Raw genomic sequence first — 23,286 nt, forward strand, 5'->3', positions numbered from 1 at the left:
TACATACTGACTCAATACTGGTTCGATTGACGTTTGGTCAACGACTGCTGGCCACTCCATCTCCAGCCTACTCATTTGGACTGCTGCGACATCTGTGGTCGCAGTTAGTACTGAGCGTTCTACTGCGACATTAAATCCTATTGCCCTGGGCTTCTATGGGTCTGTATTCTTTGATAGCTCAGTGGTTAGAGCACTAAGGGCGAGTTTCACCACATAGCAGACTGCTATTGTGTACCAACTTAAAATTTCAAAAATGAAAGAAATTACCATTTGTGCCATCTGGCGAGTTCTGGTGAAGTAACTTATGTTCTTGGAAAGAAATTTCAATATGGTTGACCGGCAAAAGTGATTGTAAACAAGAATAAGACTGAATAGGTAAATTTTACTCCTTATAACTTTTCTTTCACTTATTTTACAATAAATATTAGTAAGTATTATTACTGAATCATGTATTAGCTAGAAAATCGTTTATTGAACAAATGTAAATAAATAGTAGCAATTGTTATTAGCATAGAAATTGAAAGAAGTAAGGTTAAAGGCTCATTTATGTTCATACATTTGAATCAATGGAAATGAATGATTCATTTTAATAATGTAATTTCATTCTAGATTATTATTGAAATGTCACAAAAACATTATTCCGTTGATGACAAACTAATACTAATTGATTTGGTAAAGCAACATTCAAAAGTGGTGGAGAATAAGAGAACTGATGCAGTCGGAAATCTCGAAAAAGATGAAGCATGGAGTGTCATAACGGAGACATTCAACAAGAAAGTTGTATTCAAACGAAATACTGCATCCTTGCGAAACTGCTGGCAGCATATAAAACAATGTGCTCGAAAAAATGCAGCACAATCTAAGCAACAAACACGTGCTACAGGTAACCTAATAATAAATAAAATCAATAATAATTCGAATCCAGACTTACTATCAATTATCATTAATACTAATTTTTACAGGTGGAGGTGTTAATACAGGTCAAATGAGTGTAATTGATATGGCAGCATTGGAAATAATTCATCCATTCTCTGTAGAAGGCCTACAGAATATATTCGATAGTGATGCTGAAAATGAATGTCCTAACAAAGTAGTGTTTGATGTAAGTTGAATTATTTCATTTTATTCTAGAATTTTTAGATCTTAATACATGCATTAATTTTTATTGAGTTTTCATAGATTTTTTAGTTATTAATTGTGACACAAAATGATAATTTAAATAAGAAACATTTAGTTATTATTTTTTATAGCATTTACTTCAAACAAAAAAAATAGAAAAATGGAACAAATGGGACCCGAAGAAGTTAAAAGCATCATTGAGTGCTCCTTTACGTAATGCCGTCAGTAATGTTTCACAGCAAATTCCTAGTACATCCACGGGCATTACTAATGCATCAAGACAAAAGTGGTCTGCAACCGAATTAACGTCTCTTAAAGTAGAAGCTTTTCAATTACTTAAAAAAAGTTTAACTGAAAACCAAGCATTAGAAAAAGAATATCTAAAAACAAAGTTAGCGCAAGAAAATCTCGAACTGGAAATTCTAAAAGCTAAATGTTTTGGTTTGAATAAAATGAAAAAGAACAATTCTAGTAATGATAACATAAAGAAAAATATAGCTAGCCATGCTAAAGTACAAAAACCTGATTATAATGATGAGAATCAACAGACTGCTTCTCAGAATGATGATTCGATTTTGCTTAGTTCCGAATCCGATTAGAGGACATAGATATATGATATATTTAAAAACGAAAGTACAATTTTAACAATATAGTCTAATAACCAAATATTATCGTTCAAGTATTAATTATAGTTCGTTAATTCGTTTTTAAATCTTAATATTTACATGTGAGATTGAGCATATGTTTCTTCTTAAACTTAAATGAAAGAATTATTTCATAAAATTTTATGAATAACGTTTAGTATTCTTCAAAAAGAATGATCTATGTGCAAAAGTATTGTTATTAGTAGATCAGCATTTAATATATTAAAAAACAAATTAGTATAAGAAAATGTTATTTAGTTTTGTGAAAAAAAATATATTTTTTATGCACGTGATGAAAGTATTACTATGCAATATGATTGTGATTCTAAGTCGATAAGTATTGCAAGTTCTATCATTAATAAATGTTAAATCATATTTAATTATTAATAATATTAGTACAAAACATGAAAAAATTATTAAATCGTAGTTTAGTAACTCGACATTTTGTATTTTTTTGAGTTAAAAAGATCTTAATATTACTTTTGTGAAAATGGGCAACATGTATGATTAAAAAAGTTTAATATACACTGTATAACTTTATTATCACAGTTAAAAATAAATAAACATCTATAAACCTTTGTAAACGACATTCTTATTATTGCATTATCATGTTATTATTTTATCAAATCTTTTTACAGATAATAATCTAAATAGATGTATAGTAGATGTAATGTACACAATCAAAGCATATCAAAGATACCCATTCAAAGTAAACTGAAACAGAGTAGACTCAATAAATTACAACCCTGGCGGAAATATATCTACAACTTTCTACGTGACTCTACAACAAATTACAATTTTTGACAACATTTTGCATGGTTGTGTAAAATTGTAGTTTGTTGTAGATATATTTCCACCATGGAATATAATATAATAATCATGATATATATTAATTTTCGATACTTACTTATGAAAATAATTATTTATTATATGTCTCTGCTGATTTTGTATAAGTTGCTGATGAGTTTCAGGAATTTGATCATAAGCTCTTTGATTTATTAGCGATTGAGGAATTGCTCTTCTTGTCACATTATATAACACAGCGGATGCAATTATTGCATGCATACTCAACTCTGATTTAAAAAACCTGGAACCTATAGTTAAAACGGCGAACATTCGTCCCCAAACACCAAAACATCTCTCAACCATCGTTCGTGTTCGAATTTGTGACTCATTATAAAGGACTTCAGCTGGAGTCATAGGATTGTGCAATGGTGTCATAATAAATGGCACTTGAGAATATGCAGAATCACCTACAAGCAATGAGTTATAGAATTCACCGTTTTCGAATCGTCTTTTTATTCTAGAATTGTCAAATATGGTAGCATCGTGTGCCGATCCAGGCCAACGTGACACAATATCTATAATCTCCAATCTCGAATTGACAATGACTTGAGTGTTGATTGAAAAAAACGATTTCCTATTCCGGAATAACTCTGCATACTCTCCACCTGTAATATTGATACCTTAAATTGTAATAGTTTACATAATTGATTAAAATTATATACATGTATGTATATATCGCATTATAACAAGATGAGTTATTGTATATGTATACATACCATACGAACAAACCCGAACATGGACGCAATTGATAGCACCCAGGACACGAGGAAAGGCGGCTTGACTAAAATTTTGACTATGAATAGCTCTAATTTCTTGATGAGAAGGCGGTATATAGATGTAACGTTCCCTCAATCCAGCAATTGCTTCTGATACTCTATGCACGATTCGCCAAACGCTAGTTTTGCTAATACCAGTAAAATCTCCTATTGTGATGTAAAATGATCCAGTAGCTAGAAATCTCATAGCTACAAGCATCTGGGTCATTGGTGGAATCGCATTATTGCTGAAAATTGAAATGAATGTACATGAAATTGAAATGCCTAGAAATAATCTATTGATATGCGCTTAATATTAAATTTATTACATACAGTGGTGAGTCGGGAGTTATTCTTGCCTCTATTTGCTCAAAAACTTCCCTTGTCATTACTTTGGTTAGGCGAAATCTTTGTACAAAATCTTCGTCATCAAAAGTATCGAACCAATTCATTCGAGGACGAATTATCCGAGACCTTCTGACAATATCATCATCATCATCGTCGTCAAAAAGAATCAGTAGCAAAAGATTATTCATTCTCCTGAACAAAATAAATCATAGCATACAGATAATATTTATGAGAAAAATTAATATAAATTGCAGTTACCTGCACTATATTGAGATAATTAAGAAGTTTATTTATCAATAAGTGATGATTAATGAGTGAATTAAGTGAAAGAAAAGTTATAAGGAGTAAAATTTACCTATTCAGTCTTATTCTTGTTTACAATCACTTTTGCCGGTCAACCATATTGAAATTTCTTTCCAAGAACATAAGTTACTTCACCAGAACTCGCCAGATGGCACAAATGGTAATTTCTTTCATTTTTGAAATTTTAAGTTGGTACACAATAGCAGTCTGCTATGTGGTGAAACTCGCCCTTAGTGCTCTAACCACTGAGCTATTATGATTCCAACAATATTAACGATGCTTCAAAATTATAAGCTGCAGGCTTGGGCACAAAGAGTGTGGGTAGAGCTTGCCGGGGAAGTGCCGGAACTCGCCACAGATTGTTTAAACTACTTTTTATTGTTAATAAGTTGTTAAAAAAGGCTATTATCAATGTATTTGTACAAAAAAAGAGTTTATGGCTCTGTTCAAATATTTTCTCATTTGTCATCGATTAATTGAAAAATAATTTCACATAAAAATTGAAATTTAAAACTCATTTTTGGCATAATAAAATTGCAATTACATGCAATTTGAATAAAAAAAAATTTTGCCGCAATTGGAATCGAACACCGTTCGGTAAAATAAATGTCGAACTTTCTGACTACAGAGCCAGCATATTTTCATTTGCTTTGTTTACGTTTAGATATCATAAGCTTCAGGCTTGGTAACAGAGGGTGGGGGATGTGCTTATTGTTATTATTATTATGAATGGCATTGGAGCGGTCGCCCCATCCAGCCGGTGGCGATCGTGAGAACTTCTTTAGTGAGGCAGTGTCTTAGATTTGTAGTTTAGCTCTTCGTAGAAAATTACAGATGGCGTGGATTAGTCGGCATGGAGGGTCCCTCAGGATGTCGGTGATGGTAAAGTGAGGTAGCTTGGTGATGGTGCTAATCGTGGTTTTTAGGTTCGCTCGTAGATGATTATACGAGGGGCAGTCGAATAGAATGTGCCAAATGTCCTGGAGATTCCGGGAACAAGGACAGAGCGGAGATGGTGCCAGATGGATGCGGTGCAGACTGGCGTTTAGGTTGTAATGGTTGCTGCGAAGGCGGCAGAAGGTTGCGATTTCCCGTCTTTCCAATGGAAGCTTGTGGAACCATGGGTTTGCAGCATCGTTGAAATAGTGTTCGAAGTATGAGGTTCCTTTGTTGATAGATAGGGTAGTTAAAAGGTTCTTGGTCCTTGACTGTGTTTTAATCCGGAGTGCTGGGTAGAAGTCCGAGAAGGGTAAGTGGATGTCGAGGTTAGTCCCCGAAGAGATACCCGCCTTGGCGAGGTTGACTGCAATTTCGTTGCCTTTGATGCCAGAATGTCCAGGAATCCAGGCAAGCGTGACAAGCGTACTGGAGTCGGTAAGAGATTGGTAAATTTTCCGAATCATGAACAGGAGAGGAGATTGTTGCTTTAGAGTTGGGTTGGAGAGGGCTAACAGGACACTCAGGGAGTCAGTAAAGATGATGGCTTTTTTGAGTTTAAAATGTTCTATGGTGATGAAGGCTTGATGTAGGGCGGCAGCCTCGGCTGTGAAGATGGAGGCGTAGGAGGAAATTTTAAATTTACTTCTTACTCGAGGGTTAGCGGAGTATACCCCCAAACCCACGAAAACAGCAGTTTCCCCTTTGGAGCCGTCGGTATAAAAGAGGTTATAGCCGGGGTAGGACGTTCGGATAAGGTAGTTTAATCGGGTGGGGATAAGGCTAGGGCTGGTATTTCGCAGTTTTCTTCCAATTTCCAAGTCTATAGAGATATTAGTAAAGGGAAGGAGGTAAGGAAAGTGGTAAGCTAAGGGTGAGGGGCTGGTGTAGACAAGATTGGTGTAGTGTTTGGTGGCTCTATAGGCACTGATGAGAACGAAGTTGTTGTAAAAGGAGGGTCTTAGGGAGGGTTTCGAGATGAGAGTGAAATATAAATCTCGGCAGGAGTCTAGAACCGAGTGAGCGCAAAATGCGGACGATCTAAGGATGTAGCGACGCGCGAGTTCGTGAATTCGAAACCTGATGAAAGGTTCCTTAGCTTCAGCAAGAAGAACTGGAATGGGAGTCGAGATTCTGAGGCCAAGAGCTAGTCGGATTGCGTTGTATTGTATTTTCTCTAATTTGGTAAAGGTGGTGTAGTTGGAAAAGGAGAAAATATGGGAGCCGTATTCCCATTGGCTTCTGATAAGGGAGCGGTAAATGTTCAGTAGGATGGAGGGGTCAGCACCCCACCATGTGGTTCTGAGCATTTTAATTATCGGGAGAAAGGTCTTTGCTTTGGACGCGACTTGGGTAAAATGAGGTACAAACGATAGCTTGGGGTCAAATATGACTCCCAGGAATTTAGCCTGGGATTGTGGAGAGATGATGGTACCGTTGATAGTGAGGTTAACTGGGGGGATGCTTTTTTTAGTAAATACCATAAATTGGGTTTTGGAGGGTGAAATATGAAGGTTTCTTGCCGAGAGAAAGGGAGTGATTTTATCGAGAGACCGTTGGATGGATTGAATAGCAAGGTCAGTTGAGGAGTTCGAGGAGATGAGGTAGAAATCATCAGCAAACTTCAGGAGTCGGGAGTTTCGATCGATGTGGCGTGGGGCATCCGCAACGTAGAAGTCAAAAAGGAAGGGAGCGGAGATAAGACCTTGGCCTACACCCCTGTTCACCCTCCTCGGACTGGAAAGGCGGTTGCCTATAACAAACTGTAGTGAGCGCGAGTTAACGAGGTTAAAGAAAAATTTGCAATAATTGACTGGGAGCCCCTTAGAGCTTAGGTCTGAGACGAGGATCTCGGGGACGACGTGGTCAAATGCTCCGATCATATCGAGGCTGACCACAACCGTCGTTTTTTCGGAGGAAAACGAGTTAAGAATTTCCGCGGTGAGAGAGGCCAGAACGTCTGCTGTGCTGCGTCCCATGCGGAAGCCATATTGGCAATTCGGGAGAATTTCGAAGTGCTCCGCCCACCAAATAACTCTGCGGATAACGATTTTTTCCATGAGTTTGAGGAAACAGGATGCTAAGGTGATGGGTCTGAATTTTCCTGGGGTGGGTTTCGGGATAAGAAGGACCAGGAACTGGAGCCACGAGGGTGGCAGAGTCCCTGAAGAGAAAAATTTATTGTAGCAGGATAAAAGAGCGTCTAGGTAAGAGTCCGGAAGTTTTTTGATAATACCATAGGTGAATTGGTCTAGGCCGGGGCTGGAATTGGTTTTGGAGGTTTTAAGGGCAGAAAGAAGTTCTGATTTGGAGAATTGGGACTTAAAGTAATCGAGTTTAGGGGAAAGGGAAGTGTGGGGAGTAATGAGAGACTCAAAGTCAAGAGGTGCTTGGTGAACAAAGGAGTTATTTGAGAATTCATCGGCAAAAGAGGACATAGAATTAATAGTTGAGATATTTTGAATTGTGGCAGGGAAAGGGTTGAGAGCTCGATTTTTAAAACTTTTAATTTTTTGCCAGATCAGGCCGAGGGGCGTGCGATGATTAAATGTGTGGCAGAACGCGATCCACCCTTCCCTCTTAGCTTGATTGACAGTACGACACATGAGGGCTTCTTGTAGTTAAATGTTGAAGAAGGCGGGCTCTCTTGGGTCGGCTTTGTATGCATCGTAAGCAGCCTGGCGGTTAGATTGAGCCTGGTCGCAGGCATCATTCCACCAGGGGGCAGGGGGCCTAGGGTTTGTGGCGCGAGGGTTGCGGAAGGATTGTTGAGAGCTGTCGCGGGCTCCTGAAGAGAGTAATGAAACTTTAATGATTTTTGTGAGGTTATCGTAGAGGGCAAGGCCTGAGTTGTCATCTGAATAGTCGGGAAGGTTAGGGCAGAGGCGTTCGAGGTTGTCCAGGAAGAGGTCCCAGTCAACGCGAGATAGCTTCAACCGGTGAGAGAACAGACGGAAGGACTTGGAGGCAACGCCACACCGGATGAAGATGGGGAAGTGGTCACTTGCCAGGGCGTTGTTCGAGACTGACCATGAAGTCTGGAGGGCGAGGTTCGTTGAGATCAGCGATATATCTACCGCCGAGGGATTTTGTCCGGGTCTGGTTTTTCTGGTGGGAGATCCAGAGTTTAGGATATGCAAGTCGTGGTCAATAGAGGCCGAGAAAATGGCGGAGCCGTTCTTGCAAGCACTTACCGAGCCCCAGGAAGGATGGTGAGCATTGAAGTCTCCGCCGATAAAGGAGAAGGGATGAGAGGCCATTGCTTCGAACATAACGGACCAGGAAGTGGGAGGAATGACTGAGTCGGGAGGTCTGTACGCGGAGACAATGAGCAGATTGACTTGATTGGTTGGAATGGAGATCGCGAGGGTGTCTAGCGAACCGGGAAAGGTGGGGAAGCCGCGGTCAACCTCGTAAAGTCGGTTGGTGCGAACCGCGATCATAACCCCACCTCCTGATCTAGAACATCGGTCATTACGAATAATGTTAAAGCCCGGAAGGCGGAAAGGAGAATTAGGTGTAAGCCAAGTTTCCGATAGAAGGATAACGTCGTAGGGGTTGCTGATGGTTAATAGACTCTCCTTTTTGTCTCGTATACTGCGGCAATTCCATTGAAGGATGTTGATATCCATGAGATTTTTTGCAGCCATTTTAAGTGAATTTAGGGGAAGGCAGCCTGCAGTGGAACAGACTGATTCACGTTTGAAATGAGGTAGTCACATGTTTGGACGAGATTCGCGAGGAGAGGATGGAGAGGGTCGCTGGGGGGCCTGTCATTTGAGAGCGAGAGAAGAAGGCGTGATATCCCAGTTAAGATGTTGGTCAGGATTTGAAGGTTCGTTGATCCGAGGATAATTTGAGACTCTGATTGGCTTTCTGAGGAGGGAGATGAAAGGGGGAAACCCGTATCTGGGCTGGAGGGGAATCTTCCATTTGGGGAGAGGAGAAGGTCGTAATGCGCTTGGGAGATGCCTGAGCGCGAAGAGGGGGTGGATGGTCTAGAGGGAGATGTATATTTTGGGGAGAGAGCGGGGGGAGGTCGGGGTGACCTTAGGGGAGATGTAGGTTGTTGGGGAAGAGAAGGTGGAGAGCGGGTGGTTGGGAGCGAGGGGAAGTCCGCTTGGCTGAATGGTGACGGGCAAGGGGGGGAGGGTGGCTGAGCGGATTAATTTGCTGGCTTCTGCGTACGATAGATTATTGATGGCGGAAGTTTCGCGAATAGCTTTAAGTTCCAAAAGCTTAGGGCACTTAGGATCTTTGGTATCGTGAGGGCCGCGACAGTTTAGGCAGGCCGGGGGTTTTTCCGCCGCGGGGCAGATCGATCCATCCAAATGTGCGTCTTTAAAGCAGCGGTTGCATCTAAATCTACCAGGGCAGTGGGAGGTGGAGTGGCCAAATATGAGGCATTTGCCGCAACGCTTAACGTTCGCGATGAAGGGGCGGACTTTAAATGGAATTCCCCAGATGGATACTTGGGTGGTGGAAGGTCCTGCCCGATAAAGGTGAGGCGTACAGTCCGCGAGGGGACAAAAGAGTTGGATTTATTGTCTCTTCTGGTGCATCTCTTGATTTCTTTTATGGGTATTGAAGAGGAAAGACCGGGTCTCATCTCGTCTTCCGAGACTTCCGTGGGGACGTTGCTGATAACTCCCTCCCTATAGAGCCTATGGTTAGGGATAAAGGGTTCAAGACCTTTTTCAATAAGAGATAGGTGGTTGACGAGGAGATTAGCCGAACTGCGTTTATTGAAAGTTAAGTTGAAGGTTTTCCCTAGGTAGTTGGATGTTAAGATGTCTTTGGCTATATTGAGGGAATTAAGAGTTGTGAAAACTTGTTTACCGAGGCTAATGGGATGCCATTTTCCCGGGTTAGAAGGCTTAACAAAGATTTGAAAAGGGCCTGGGTGTCCAGATGGATACAGGTTTTTTATTACGGGTCTATTGTTTATGGGTTTTTCCAGGTTGATAGGGGGATTAGGGGAAATTCCAGAGTTGCTTGCTTTCACGCTTACCCCGAGTGCCGGCGGTTCCGTGGATGGCTTGGGCGCGAAGAGTCGTGGTGATGAAGGCGATGATTGGGAGAATCCATCCTTGTTTTTCCGTCTCTTGTTAGATCTTACTGTTACAAAGTTGTCATTATCACTTTTTGATTCACTGGAAGAGGCTGAAGGGGTGTGGTTAATAGCAGTTAGATTAAGGGAACACTGTTTGTTATCTTGGGAATTCACTTCACTGGTTAAGGCACTAGTCGTAGGCTGATTGTCTTGAGGCAGCACTATCTCCTCAGTGGGAAGATCGACTTCCATTGCAGAAGAGCGCGTAAAAACGTCACTAAAAGATGATTTTATTTGTAAAATCAATAAAAAGATTGCACTGATACTGGGGTTTCACCCCTGAGGGGTGAAAATCACAAAAAAAAGATTGCACTTTATCACCGTTCTGATATTGAGAGATTTGAATTCGAACTAGGTTTTAGAACGGAAGCCTAGAGCGCCACGGAAGCGACCGCACTCTCCGGCTGTCAGGCACCCGGGGGATGTGCTTGCTCGTCAACTGTTCGAACTCGCAGTCTTCTCTGAAAAATAAGACGGAGATAGATAGATATATTCTGTGCTCTGTCTTGCTCGAAACAGATTATTCAAAAAGCTGTAAATTTCTTAGTGCCCTAAGGCTCCCTTTTTGTAGTGCATCCCTGAAAATTATCATTTTTCGAACGATTTCATTGTTACCTACTCAATTTCAGTTGATGTCAAGCTTCGGCCTTTTGCCGCACAACACGAGGGCGTAAAGTCAACTCCGGGAAACTTTCTGACTTCAGCCCAGCCTTAATGCCTGGTCCATCAAAAACTTTGATACCATCCGAGCAATTATCGATGGAGTAGTTTTTTTTTCAAATAGAGATTCCACATCTAAATTAATTTATAAAGTTCATGATTAAATACTCTTTTAGATAGTCCCTACAACAATAGAATATCCCGACTAAAAAATTTCTAAACCTTAATTTAAATAATAACAAGAAAATTTAAGTAATGATAATTATAATTTAATTATAAACTTAAGTTTATAATTACTATAATTAAACTAACTAAGGTTTATTATAATTATTTAAATTGAGGTTCAAAAATGTTTTAGTGGGGATAGTCTACTGTGTAAGGACTATCTAACAGAGTATTTAATCATGAACTTTCTAAATTAATTTAGATGTTGAATCTCTATTTGAAAAAAAAAAACTACTCCATCGATAATTTCTCGGATGGTATCAAAGTTTTTGATGGACCAGGCATTAATGACGCCGAGTGTACAGTACCGGACATAAATGCTGTGTGATTTTCTATAAGACAGTATAAGGAAATTGCATGTATAACCTTCAAAAAATTGAACAGCATTTATGTCCAGTACTGGGGAGCGTGACATCCGTCCCCAATAAGATGTCAGTCAAAGGCATTTTTACAATCTTTTAAATTAAAATTTTTAAATGTATAATCTTACTGATTGTCAATTAAATTCTATGATACCCAGATTTTTCATCTAATGATCATTTTAAAAATAAGCTTTATTCTTTTAATCTTTTAAAATTGGTTTTTTTTATTTTCAATCATTTAATATTCAATCAAATTATAAAAATTCTTCTTTTTTTAATGTTTATCATTTCGTTGAACAGTCAACTTGAGAAATTAGGACTGGTAAATTATCTTGCGTCGGTATAGTCAAAAAAAATTCAACTAGTGTCACTGTTTTCTGATAGATGACAGTAATTGCACTGTTTTCAATCAAAAATTCGAAATGCTTATACAAAGAAAAGTCTTCTTTCTGGCTCATGTAATGTCATGCAATTCCTACTACATAAATAAGGATGTTTAGGCTTATAATCTAATGATAATAATGAATGATAATTTAAAATAGCCATGTAACTTCAATGAAGATTATACGTGAAGTTACAAGAAAGAAACCAAGTCATCCAGTTATTATAGCAGAAAATCCTGAACTGATAAAAAGTTATCAGTAATAAAGAAGGAGCATTTTTTTATATAATCGAACAAAAATATCATCTATATTAGATAAATTTAACAAAGAATGTATAAATGGAAAATATCCTCCATTATGAAGCATAGATAACATTGGTTTGGATACATTAAATTTAGGAGTAAGTTATAAATTGTACAAGAAAGCTTGTTAAAAAATAATATTGATAAAGTATTCATCATTATTCTTATCATTAATGTAGGAAGAGTGATAATTTATTTATAATTTTATTTTTGGATATCCAATGATTGTATCAAACTCAATAGAGTTCAAACTTCATCACGGATTATGTCTACAAGTAATATGTTCATTTCTGTCTCACTGTAGTAAAAAAATTCAGTATTTATTATCGTTGATATCGTATTTCAATAGTAAGATAAAATAAGATATAACTCATATATACAATTTTTCATAAAAAATAATATCATTCAACAGGAAGGATGTACTCATTTACTACCAACATTGATGGCCACAATTTATTTACTCAAAGCTGACTAGTGATTTATATTAAAATTTATTAATAAATTTATATTCATATTATATTTATATTTAAATTCAGGTAAATTGAGCGATTCATTACAAATACTGATTTATTTTTATAAAAACTTAAGTAATAAAACTTTTTTTTTTCGTTGCACGAAAATTGTTTATGTTTATTAAAGAAGAGAATAATACTGACAGACATTATTTTTGAAATTTTTCAACTTTTTAATAATTCAGTTTTCAAATTTTTTTCACTTGAATTACGTTAACATTAAGATAAAAATGTTATTATCATCAGATTATAAGCCTAAACATCCTTATTTATGTAGTAGGAATTGCATGACATTACATGAGCCAGAAAGAAGACTTTTCTTTGTATAAGCATTTCGAATTTTTGATTGAAAACAATGCAATTACTGTCATCTATCAGAAAACAGTGACACTAGTTGAATTTTTTTTGACTATACCGACGCAAGATAATTTACCAGTCCTAATTTCTCAAGTTGACTGTTCAACGAAATGATAAACATTAAAAAAAGAAGAATTTTTATAATTTGATTGAATATTAAATGATTGAAAATAAAAAAAACCAATTTTAAAAGATTAAAAGAATAAAGCTTATTTTTAAAATGATCATTAGATGAAAAATCTGGGTATCATAGAATTTAATTGACAATCAGTAAGATTATACATTTAAAAATTTTAATTTAAAAGATTGTAAAAATGCCTTTGACTGACATCTTATTGGGGACGGATGTCACGCTCCCGATTGTTCATAGCAACGAGGAAAGAGTTTGTTGATCTCCAGTTTTTGACTGAGACTCGAGTTTACCGCACGGATTCTTTCGTTTTAATCAATTGCTGTCAATTTTTAATAAACATTTTTCTTTATTTATTAATTTTCCGAAGTTGTTATTTGGTCTTATTTTACAATATTATAAGGAGATGAAATAGGAAAGATACTTAGACCAAAAACGTCTTCAGGCTAATTTATCAAATTAGAATATTAATATTTGTAATAATACGTAATTCTCCAAATCCTTTTCTTTATATCTTTAGATAAAAAAAACAATCACAAGAAAATGACGAATTCATATAATACACTATAAGAGATTCAGTGAAAATATAGTAAAATCCTTTAAAATGTATAAAAATATGTAAAAAATGGTTAATTCTCTAATGAAAATATGCTACAATACTACAGAAAACGAACATTTTTTATCAATATTGTCTAGAAAAGATATAAAATAATAATTTTTGAAGAATGTTGTTTTTTTATAATTCTGATTGTAACGACTTAATTTCCTTAAGGCGAATCCTCAAGAAAAAGATTTTCAAACTATCGAATTTTATGGACTAGGATTCTTTGCGGGATTGTTACAAAGTAAATTCTCCTCCAAATAATTGAAACAATTAAAGCAATATTTGTTAATTCAAACTAACAACAACTAAAGTTAACAATAATCTGCTGAATAACGTTATAAACTAATAGTAAACAAGGAATACAAAAATAAATTACAATAATGTTGCGTGTATGTCATACACGGCGACGTACATTAAATTTTACTCTTCTTAACCAACAATTTGGTCTTACAATATACTAATACAACAAATTAACCTAAATAGATCCTTAAGTATGCGCGTGGCTCAACGGTGGCGATACAACAATAAAATAATAATAGTTTTGGTATTTGTGAAGATAATTCTCATCCAAAAATGTTTACTTCTCAACCTAACCCCTAATTGGTCGGGCTACAACCCAACCCGGGATACTCTGAGAGCTAACAACTCTCAGAGGGAAGGCTACAATCCTACCTAGGTAATCGACGAGCTCTAACCCGTCGACGAAAAGCTACAACTCTTCGAGGGAGACTGGTGTGAGCTACAACTCTTCACCCTCTAACCTAAAAGGGCCTATCTAAGTGTGGACGAGCTACAACTCGTCCCAGGGTACTCTAGGGGCTAGCAACTCTTAGAGGGAAGGCTTCAACCGAGCCTAAATAACTGACGAGCTTCAACTCGTCAGCGAGGAGCTACAACTCCTACACGGTCTTAATCGTGAGCACCAACTCTCGATTGCTAGCTAACACCAAGAGCACCAACTCCTAGCCGGAAGGCTACAACCCTCCGTGTCTAATCTTGGTGACTACAACCCTCCAGGTCCTAAGTTTGGAAAGCTTCAACTCTCCGGGGAACTAAAAGGCTACAACCTCTTAGCCAGAGCTACAACTCTGTGTTTTACAACGTGAGCTACATTTCTCGTTGGTCTCGTCAGTCTAGTACCTTGGAGACAAGTGACGATCGCCGCAAAATCCAGCGGTTTTATACTGTTTGGCTCCGCCCATTTAGTTGGTAGTGTGGGGGAGTTGCCATGGAAACTGAAATCATCACAAATACCTTCTCTTTCTATTGCTTATAAATTCCTATCTCGATCTTTATTTATCCTATGTTCCTAAAGGCAAACTCGGAGGGGAACGATCTTCAATTTAATCGATAAACTAGTTCGATAGTTTATCGACCCGATGGCCAAATATATTTCCCTATTTTATCTACCTTCAGGGACGTAACTTCGTTACATGATAAAAAATGACAAAATCTGGAAAATTTACAAAGATTGTGATAAATGATAGTTTTTATAATATTTGACAAAAAAAAACGTCAAATGGGTTCAGTTCCTACGCAAATTTTGATAAATTTTGACAATAATCATTATGATAAAAAATGACAGGGTAAATAATTTAAAAAATTATTTGGACGCAAGTGTACAGTTGCAAAAAATGGTTAAATATTAATTTTTAAATACAACTACAAATTTTTAGCTTGGGATTTTCTATCAGAAAATAGATTTGTATTATAAAAAATTTTTGCTTAATTATATATTCTGTTAAGTTTAACTGTTTATAAATTATTATTAGATAAAAAAGAATTATTAAAGTTGTTGAAAATGTATATAAGTAAAAAGCGACTAAATTCTGTATGCTTAATGTTGGTTTAAAGTTACTGTAAGACATTCTTGTATTTTAATCATTCATTTAGTATTAGTTGATTAAAATTTTTTTTTATTATGGTGTGGCTATAAATTATATAAACCATTAAATAAATTATCTTTCCACCTACAGCTGTAATAGCCATACCAAGTTTACTGTGTTTAAATAAATTTTTACTAAAAAAGACAAATTTGTTGTAATTTGATTTTTTTTTTTTTTTTTGTATTTTTAAAATCTTAAAACGTAATCCTGTCAACTTTCTTTATTGATAGAAATTTTTTTTTCATCTTACTATAAAGAGTTTTGCTTTGATTTATGTAGAAAATTACACAAAAACTTAACAAAAAATAAATACAATTTTTAAGAATTATATCTGGAAATCTTCTATCAATAGAGAAGATTACAAAAATTGGGTTACGTCTTATGAAATTTCTTTTCACTAGCTATTCTTTGAAATTAAGTCCAAATTGATTGCACAAAAAATTTATGGTAAATTTTTATCTACAAAATTACTTTTTAAATTATTTCCAGAAAATTCGGAAAAGTATTTTTTTACACAATTCATTAAAAGTAAATAAAAAAAAAAAACTTAATTTTATAGATAACATAGCACTCCATTTGATTTCAAACTTTTTTGATGTTTTAAAATTTTTAAAACAATTATTGAAAAATGAAAATTTGGGTATTTGCAGAGTCATTTGGGATGTGTGCATGGCGCAAAGTTTTACTTTCATCCGATGATGGCAGTTTCAGTAGGATACTTTAAAAACTTTTTTTTTTAAAAAAAAGTTCTGAAAAAGATTTATGCTAGCTAATGTTTATTAATATTTGAATCAAATATTTGATCTGAAATTTCTCACGCACACTTATGCAATTTTTTTAATTAAACAATTGATACAAACAATTTTATGGTTTTGCGATTATGGCAAGTCAAACTTGGCGCAATTTTATGATTTCAGAAATTTTTTGTGTATAGAATAATTTGAAGATATCGGATTTTCAAACAACAGTGACGTAGCGCCATTTTTTCCAAATATCGTTCGATATCTGTTTTTGGCAAATTTCACTTACTATTTTCGATAAGTTTTCATATTAGATCAGATAATATTGATTTTAAAAAAAATTAAAAACCAACGATATCGCAGAGTCACCGCGGTAACTTAACTTTACACGACAGATCAATAGATAATAATAAATGTTTTTATGAAATGTGTGAAAGGTGTCCATAAATAATGTATAGTTTGTTTATGGACATTTTACATTGAATACTCTTTATGTGTATTATTTTAAGACGTTTGTGGAATCTTAGGATTTGCAGTGCGCCAGGCTAAAATGATTACGTCTAACAAAAGATATAGTGTTAGGATACCGGAGGTTGTGAGGAATTGCTACTCACGAACGTGATGTCACTATTAATATAATTTTATTAATGGTCTTTAAGTGGTTAACAATCACAAAAATAGACGATTATGTGATAAGCGATGTTCAGAGGATGACGATGAAATCACATGGAATGCCAAGTCATGTATTATTAAATAAAATAAACTCTTTTTGCTTTCAATTGATAGCAAGAAACTAAGGACTTTTTAATAATCATTTTCATCTTATTTAGTCCGCCGTGATGAGAAGAAAAAGATTTGGATTAAGTGGACTGTAGGATTAATTCAAGAGGTTGGATGCTAGAAGGTTCATGAAAGCACTTTCAGACACACAAAGAATCTCAGTTTTTAATATTTATTGAGAACAAACACTTGAACTATGAATATCTATGTACTTTATCACTAAATATGTAGGTAGTGTCTATCTCAGACCGCGTGTAGCGACAGGCACACAATACAACGGAGTTGTTCGGGGGTGTGATGTATGTGTGACTGTCCATGGGGCACTATGGCGTCGAAGCCAGCATAGTTTCGCGCCCAAAGACACACAACTGCTATTGCTGGACCACTAGCACGTTTGAGATTGATGATTGTTTTCACTTTTGTCCGAGGGACAATGATTGAGATGACTGAGATATATTTGTCTGAACACCGTGAGTTTTACTGCACAATTATGTATATGACTAACTTGGTGAGTGGTCTGGAGTTGAGGACTGCTTCTATCTGAACAAGCAGTGTGGAAAGCTCTTCATATGTAAAGAGTGAGTCGCCTATAGTTCTGTTCAGATGAAACTTTACTGATTTGATTGCAGCTTCCCACTTTCATCCTATACGTGGGACAGCTGGTGGATTAAACTTTCACTCAGTTCTATCTTTTAAAAACACAGCTGCGAGTTGCCTGAACTGTTGAGTCCCCTGCTTGAAGAGTTGTCTGATGAGCGTGTCTGCGCCTTGAAATGTGGTGCCACAATCACTGTGGAGAGTCCTGCAGACACCTCGACGTCCAGTGAACCGTCTGAACGCTGCAATGAATGAGTCTGCTCAATAATCTGTTACAATCTCTAAATGGAGAGCTGATGTAACGAAGCACACAAAAATACACATCCAACCCTTGGTTGTTTTGGCACCTCTGCCTTTCCAAGTCTTTAGTGTGATGGGACCAGCATAATCTACACCACAGACGGCAAATGGTCGAGCTGGAGTGATTATTGATAATGGCAGTTTACCCATTAATTGCTTGGCTCGTACGCCACGTGACCGAGCACATTTTATACAATGATAGATATAAGATCTTACTGGGAGCCGTCCGCCTAAGATCCAGTAAGATGTTCGTATGAGGTTCAGAGTCGCCTGCGTCCCACCATGCAATGTTCTTTCATGAGCATCTGCAATGATTAGTCTGAATAAGTGAGTCTTCTGTGGCAAATCAAATCCATGCTTCCCCCGTCCGAAGGACGGAAATTAAGTACCTCGCCTCTTACGGCATAACTCTGGGAGATTATAACTCTACTCTCTTCGCGATGGCATTTCCCAGGATGTGTATACCTGCACCTAGAACAGGCACAGGGATACACGTAACAAGCCCGAGGCCTTACGACATACCACTACGAGTCCGACCTCAATTGGCCAGTTGTACCTAGTCCTACATGTCATATTTTGACTTTGCATATCTTAAGAACAGAAACATTTATGTAGCCCCGGGGACCCTGTCTTCTGTGGTAGGATTGCAGGATGCTTTGCTTCTTGGTCCAAGCTAGCATTGGCTAACCTCCCTCCAACGCGTACAACTCCTTGAGTGTCGATAAACGCTGTTAACGGTGCGAGAGGGGGGGGGGTGAGACAAACAATGAGTGTGAGTTGATCTGCTTGATTTCTTGTGAGAAGTACGATTCTTGAGTTGCCTTTATCCAAAAAATCCTTGCTCTCTCTAATTCTTGTGGCGTGAGAGGGAAGGTGAGAGATGACTGCGGTACTCGTCTGAGGAGTTGGCTGAATCTGAAGCAAATTGCAGTCACTCTGAGCAATTTGATTAGACGAGAATGTTTGTATATCATATCCCAATGATAATCATGTTGAATTGTCTGAGTAGTTAAAGTGAGCCCGGGCCGCTTTTCCTGTTGAGCTTTCGAATCGTACACTGATGATTGAGTTGGCCATAATGATTTGTCTGCTGTTAGCCACTGTGGACCTGTCCACCACAGGGGGTGCTTCTGAAGCTGGGACATGCTGATACCGCTAGAAGCACAATCCGCTGGATTTTCTTTGCCGGGTACAAACCTCCAAACGCTGATTGGAGTGAGATCTTGAATAGCTAACACTCAATTCCTTACAAACTCTTTCTAATGAAATGAGTGAGATTGAATCAAGGTCAATGTTACTGAAAAGTCTGTCCAACATACCATTTGAGTTGGCTGAACATCTAAGTTGCGTTTAACATATGTGATTAGTCTGGCTAGCAGCAATGCTGCCTGATCCAAATGCTCCTTTTGGACTTTGGCACCTGTATGTTGAATGTCGTTCACTAAAAGACCACTCGATGATGGATTTGAGCCATTGAAGACTACACGGAGTTTTGTAGTGACACTGTCTTCTCGTAAGACACCATGATGAGGTAAATAATACACTGGTGAGTTGACTGGAGTTCCCTTGGCTCGTGTCATGTGGTTCAGTGACTCTTGCATAAAATTGTGATACAGTTGTGCATATGAATTATTCTCTGTGAGTCGTCTGATTATGTGTCGTAAACACTGATGAGCTCTTGCTGATGAGTTGCCTAGAAGAGATGGTGATGCGTTCAGTGGTATTCTCATTACATATCTACCATCTTGATCTCTTGAATGAGTTTTTATATAATGATCTTCACACGATTGATCGTCTAGGCTGAGTTGACTGGCGGAGGTCTCTGGGACTTCTTCTTGAACCCAGAATTTCGTCAAGTGATCAGACACTTGCTGGGATGAGTTGACCCTGGCTGTGTGATGAGTTCGATGAGTCGGGCAGTGTGTTTCTTGTGGCATACCAATAAGCATCCACCCAAAGATTGAGTCTTGGGCGATGAGAGATGACTGGTGAAATGGCTTGATATCTGGCTTCAGAATGAGACTATAACAATCTGCTCCTATTAAGATGTCGATGGGTCTTGGAGTTGATTTTCTTGAGTTGTCTGGTTAGTAAGGTACCAGTGATACACTTGAGTATGTGAGCATTTATTGTGACTTGCTCCTGTGAGTGAGTTGATCTGATTGTCACGGTTGTCACTCCTCTGGTTTGTACTGCTGGTTCATTTCCGATTCCCAGCACTAAGATCACTGATGGTCGACGTTGGAGATGACATGTCTTTACCACACTTGATGAAATGAATGTCAGCTCAGACTCTGAATCTATCAAAAGTCTTACTGGGAGCTGAGAGTAGTCTGAGATTAATACTGCATTGGCTGTGGCGAGTAAGACCGCTGAGCTGTCCGATTGTACTGAAGAATTGTTGATACATGTCTCTTCTGCAGCTCTGAGTGCTGAAGAGAATCTGTCATGTATCCATGAGTTGTCTGTCTTGATCTTGGTGACTGGCGAATCATGTGAGTTGTTTGAGAGTTGACTACGTCGATTCTGTTCCGTTTCTTCAGCTGTAAGAGATCGAATGAGATCTAATGACCCTTCTTCCGGGACCCTTAACCCTCCTGAGGCCGAAACCTCATGTGCTAAGGTCATCCCTTCCGTTAGGTCACTAAAGAAACACTCTTTACTCCTGTCAGCACATATAGATTGACATGATTCATAACCATTAATCGTTGAGTTGTCTGCGTGTTGAGTGATCACACCACCACTTGGAGAATTGACTGAAACATAATTAGAGTTGACTGCAGAGAGTTGACTATGAAGATGAGTTACCTGATGAGAAGTCTGTTCAAGTTGATGAGTGTAACTTGGAGTTGGCTGTTAAAATAGCACCTCGCCACTTATCGCTGGGAAGTTGATGGCTGTTGAACGGGTTGAGTTGGCTGCGGTTCTTAGCCTGGGCCATACCCTCTCTTTCGTAAGGATGCTGTTCTGGGTGTATGAATCATTGTGTGGTGCTTCTGATTGGACACACTGCATCGTTTTTCAGACTGGCACACCTGGATCGAGTGGTGGCCTAAGCAATTGAAGCACAGCCGCGCTGAGAGAACCAGGTTGCATCGCTCCAGTTAAGAGAGAGCTGCAAAAAATTTGCAGTCGACTAAGTCATGATCTCGACTGTTGCACGGGTCACAGGAGTAATCAGCCTGTCTCTTTTGAGCCCCATGCCTAGAAGATTGAGTCGTCTGCTGGCGAGTAGACTGTTGTTGTGACTTGGACTTCTTCGTGATCACTGGAGTAGGCCACCGTTTTGCCTGACGAGCTGCGTCCTGAGCTGACTCCTTCGCACGTGCCCTGGTTGAGATGAAGTTGAGTAGACTGTTGAGTGTAGTTGGAAACCGTGATCTGCTCCGTTTTTACTCCCAGGACTTTCGGAGATGCTGCTCGAATTCGCTGGCCACCAAATCGATCAAGAAGTAGTCTGCTGAGTTGACTGGAACTTTGAGTGCCCTGAGTGCATCCAAGTTCTGCTTCACAATGCCTACTAAGTTGTCTAACTGTTCAGCTGATTTGGATGATGGTGTTGGAATGCTAAGCAGATGTTTAATATAAGAGAATATGAGCTGCTCAGGGTTATCGTACCTCTCCTTTAGTTGCTTCTAAGCTTTCATGAGCGGAGGTTGTCTTACTAGCTCAACCATATCCTGATAATAAATTGGAGCTGTTGGTACTCTGCCATTTGAGACGTCAGCTCAAATTGTGTTGTGTTGGCGATTGGTGGTGGCGACTTTGACCTGTCACGTGATGTAGATGATCTGTCAGGCACCTTTAGCGTGTTTTCTGTAACACCTTCTGCTTGAGAGTGGCCTGCAATGATCGATGACACTTGGTCTACGCTAACTTTTTCCACCATTTTACTAACACCTTCGATTGAATCATTGTCGTCAGCTACATCCACGTAGTCCGACTTGGCAGGAGAAATTACTCGTTTGTCTGCCATGATTCACTTAAGTGAGTTGTCTGGGATCAAAAAAGAGGGTACCATTCTCCCCAAGAACTGCACAAACTAGTACACGAGCCGTCTGATGTCACCTTGACACTAATGGTGGGCTTTCACTAAAGTCACAACACTAAACAAATGTCACACAATTTATTAAACGAGTCTACAAGCTCTTAGTAATCTTGTGAGGTGACTACACTTACACTAAGGCCACTAATCTAACTAAATACTATGTCTATTTACACATGAGTTGACTGCGTTACGGCTCTCTTGACTCTAACCAAAGTGCGCGCCAAGCGCCTTAAGAGAAGTCCAAATTGGCTAGACTGAGCACCACTGCACAACAATAACACAGATGAGTGTCACGTAGCACTGGAATGCGTAAACACCTTTTGTATGTGAGGTTGTTTACACTAAAATACGAAGAGTTGTCTGATCACAAACACTCGAGAAAATATTCACTACTAGAACCTTCTAGAATTGTTCGAGATGCATCCAAGCCGTTCTCATCCAGCTCGAAGGACCAAATGTTCTGACTTCGAGTCCGCCGTGATGAAAAGAAAAAGATTTGGATTAAGTGGACTGTAGGATTAATTCAAGAGGTTGGATGCTAGAAGGTTCATGAAAGCACTTTCAGACACACAAAGAATCTCAGTTTTTAATATTTATTGAGAACAAACACTTGAACTATGAATATCTATGTACTTTATCACTAAATATGTAGGAAGTGTCTATCTCAGACCGCGTGTAGCGACAGGCACACAATACAACGGAGTTGTTCGGGGGTGTGATGTATGTGTGACTGTCCATGGGGTACTATGGCGTCGAAGCCAGCATAGTTTCGCGCCCAAAGACACACAACTGCTATTGCTGGACCACTAGCACGTTTGAGATTGATGATTGTTTTCACTTTTGTCCGAGGGACAATGATTGAGATGACTGAGATATATTTATCTGAACACCGTGAGTTTTACTGGCGTAGGAAAATCTATCTTTATTTTCTGTAATTTTCAGGATACAATTTCTACTTTTACACTCATGAAGTGGACGATGACTATTACAGACTTCTGGCAGATTATAATCACGGTTATTGCGTGATATGTCTATCGACAAGCACTGACGTAGTGACACTCACTATCCCAGAAGTTTGTAATAGTCATCGTCCACTTCATGAATGTAACGATCGAAAGCTGTTTATAATTATAAAAAATTAATAAAAGCGACGTGTTCTGACCTAGAGGGCCTTAAGTCAGCAAGTCTAACAATATTCAAAATTGTGTAATGCCGGACTTGTCCACCGGCGCGTCAGTCAACTCACCGGACCAATCATCGGGAAGTAGTTCCCTCATGGCCCAGAAGGCAACTCTACGGCCCTAGTGACGCCAACAAGCACGCCGTCGAGCACTTG

At 38.2% G+C, this 23,286-nt stretch overlaps 2 protein-coding genes across 2 annotated transcripts; one reads left to right on the forward strand and one right to left on the reverse strand.

Moving 5' to 3' along the window:
• Window positions 1–204: 204 nt before the first annotated feature.
• On the forward strand, window positions 205–1,852 carry LOC118070446 (uncharacterized). The gene is made up of 4 exons (XM_035089046.1): window positions 205–375; window positions 610–883; window positions 963–1,102; window positions 1,251–1,852. Exons 2-4 carry the CDS (start codon window positions 622–624, stop codon window positions 1,716–1,718), a joined length of 870 nt encoding a protein of 289 aa, XP_034944937.1. The 5' UTR covers window positions 205–375; window positions 610–621; the 3' UTR covers window positions 1,719–1,852.
• Window positions 1,853–2,320: 468 nt separating this feature from the next.
• LOC118070450 (putative nuclease HARBI1) lies at window positions 2,321–4,233 on the reverse strand. Its single transcript, XM_035089052.1, has 5 exons — window positions 4,068–4,233; window positions 3,698–3,904; window positions 3,326–3,612; window positions 2,671–3,214; window positions 2,321–2,477 (listed from the first exon to the last, which is right to left on the reverse strand). The coding sequence occupies exons 2-5, from the start codon at window positions 3,898–3,900 to the stop codon at window positions 2,468–2,470; spliced, it is 1,044 nt and encodes a 347-aa protein (XP_034944943.1). The 5' UTR covers window positions 3,901–3,904; window positions 4,068–4,233; the 3' UTR covers window positions 2,321–2,467.
• Between the last annotated feature and the right edge of the window lie 19,053 nt (window positions 4,234–23,286).

Source organism: Chelonus insularis, unplaced genomic scaffold, assembly GCF_013357705.1.
Source record: "Chelonus insularis isolate UGA/USDA-ARS -01 unplaced genomic scaffold, ASM1335770v1 contig_59_pilon, whole genome shotgun sequence".
Lineage (NCBI taxonomy): Eukaryota > Metazoa > Arthropoda > Insecta > Hymenoptera > Braconidae > Chelonus > Chelonus insularis.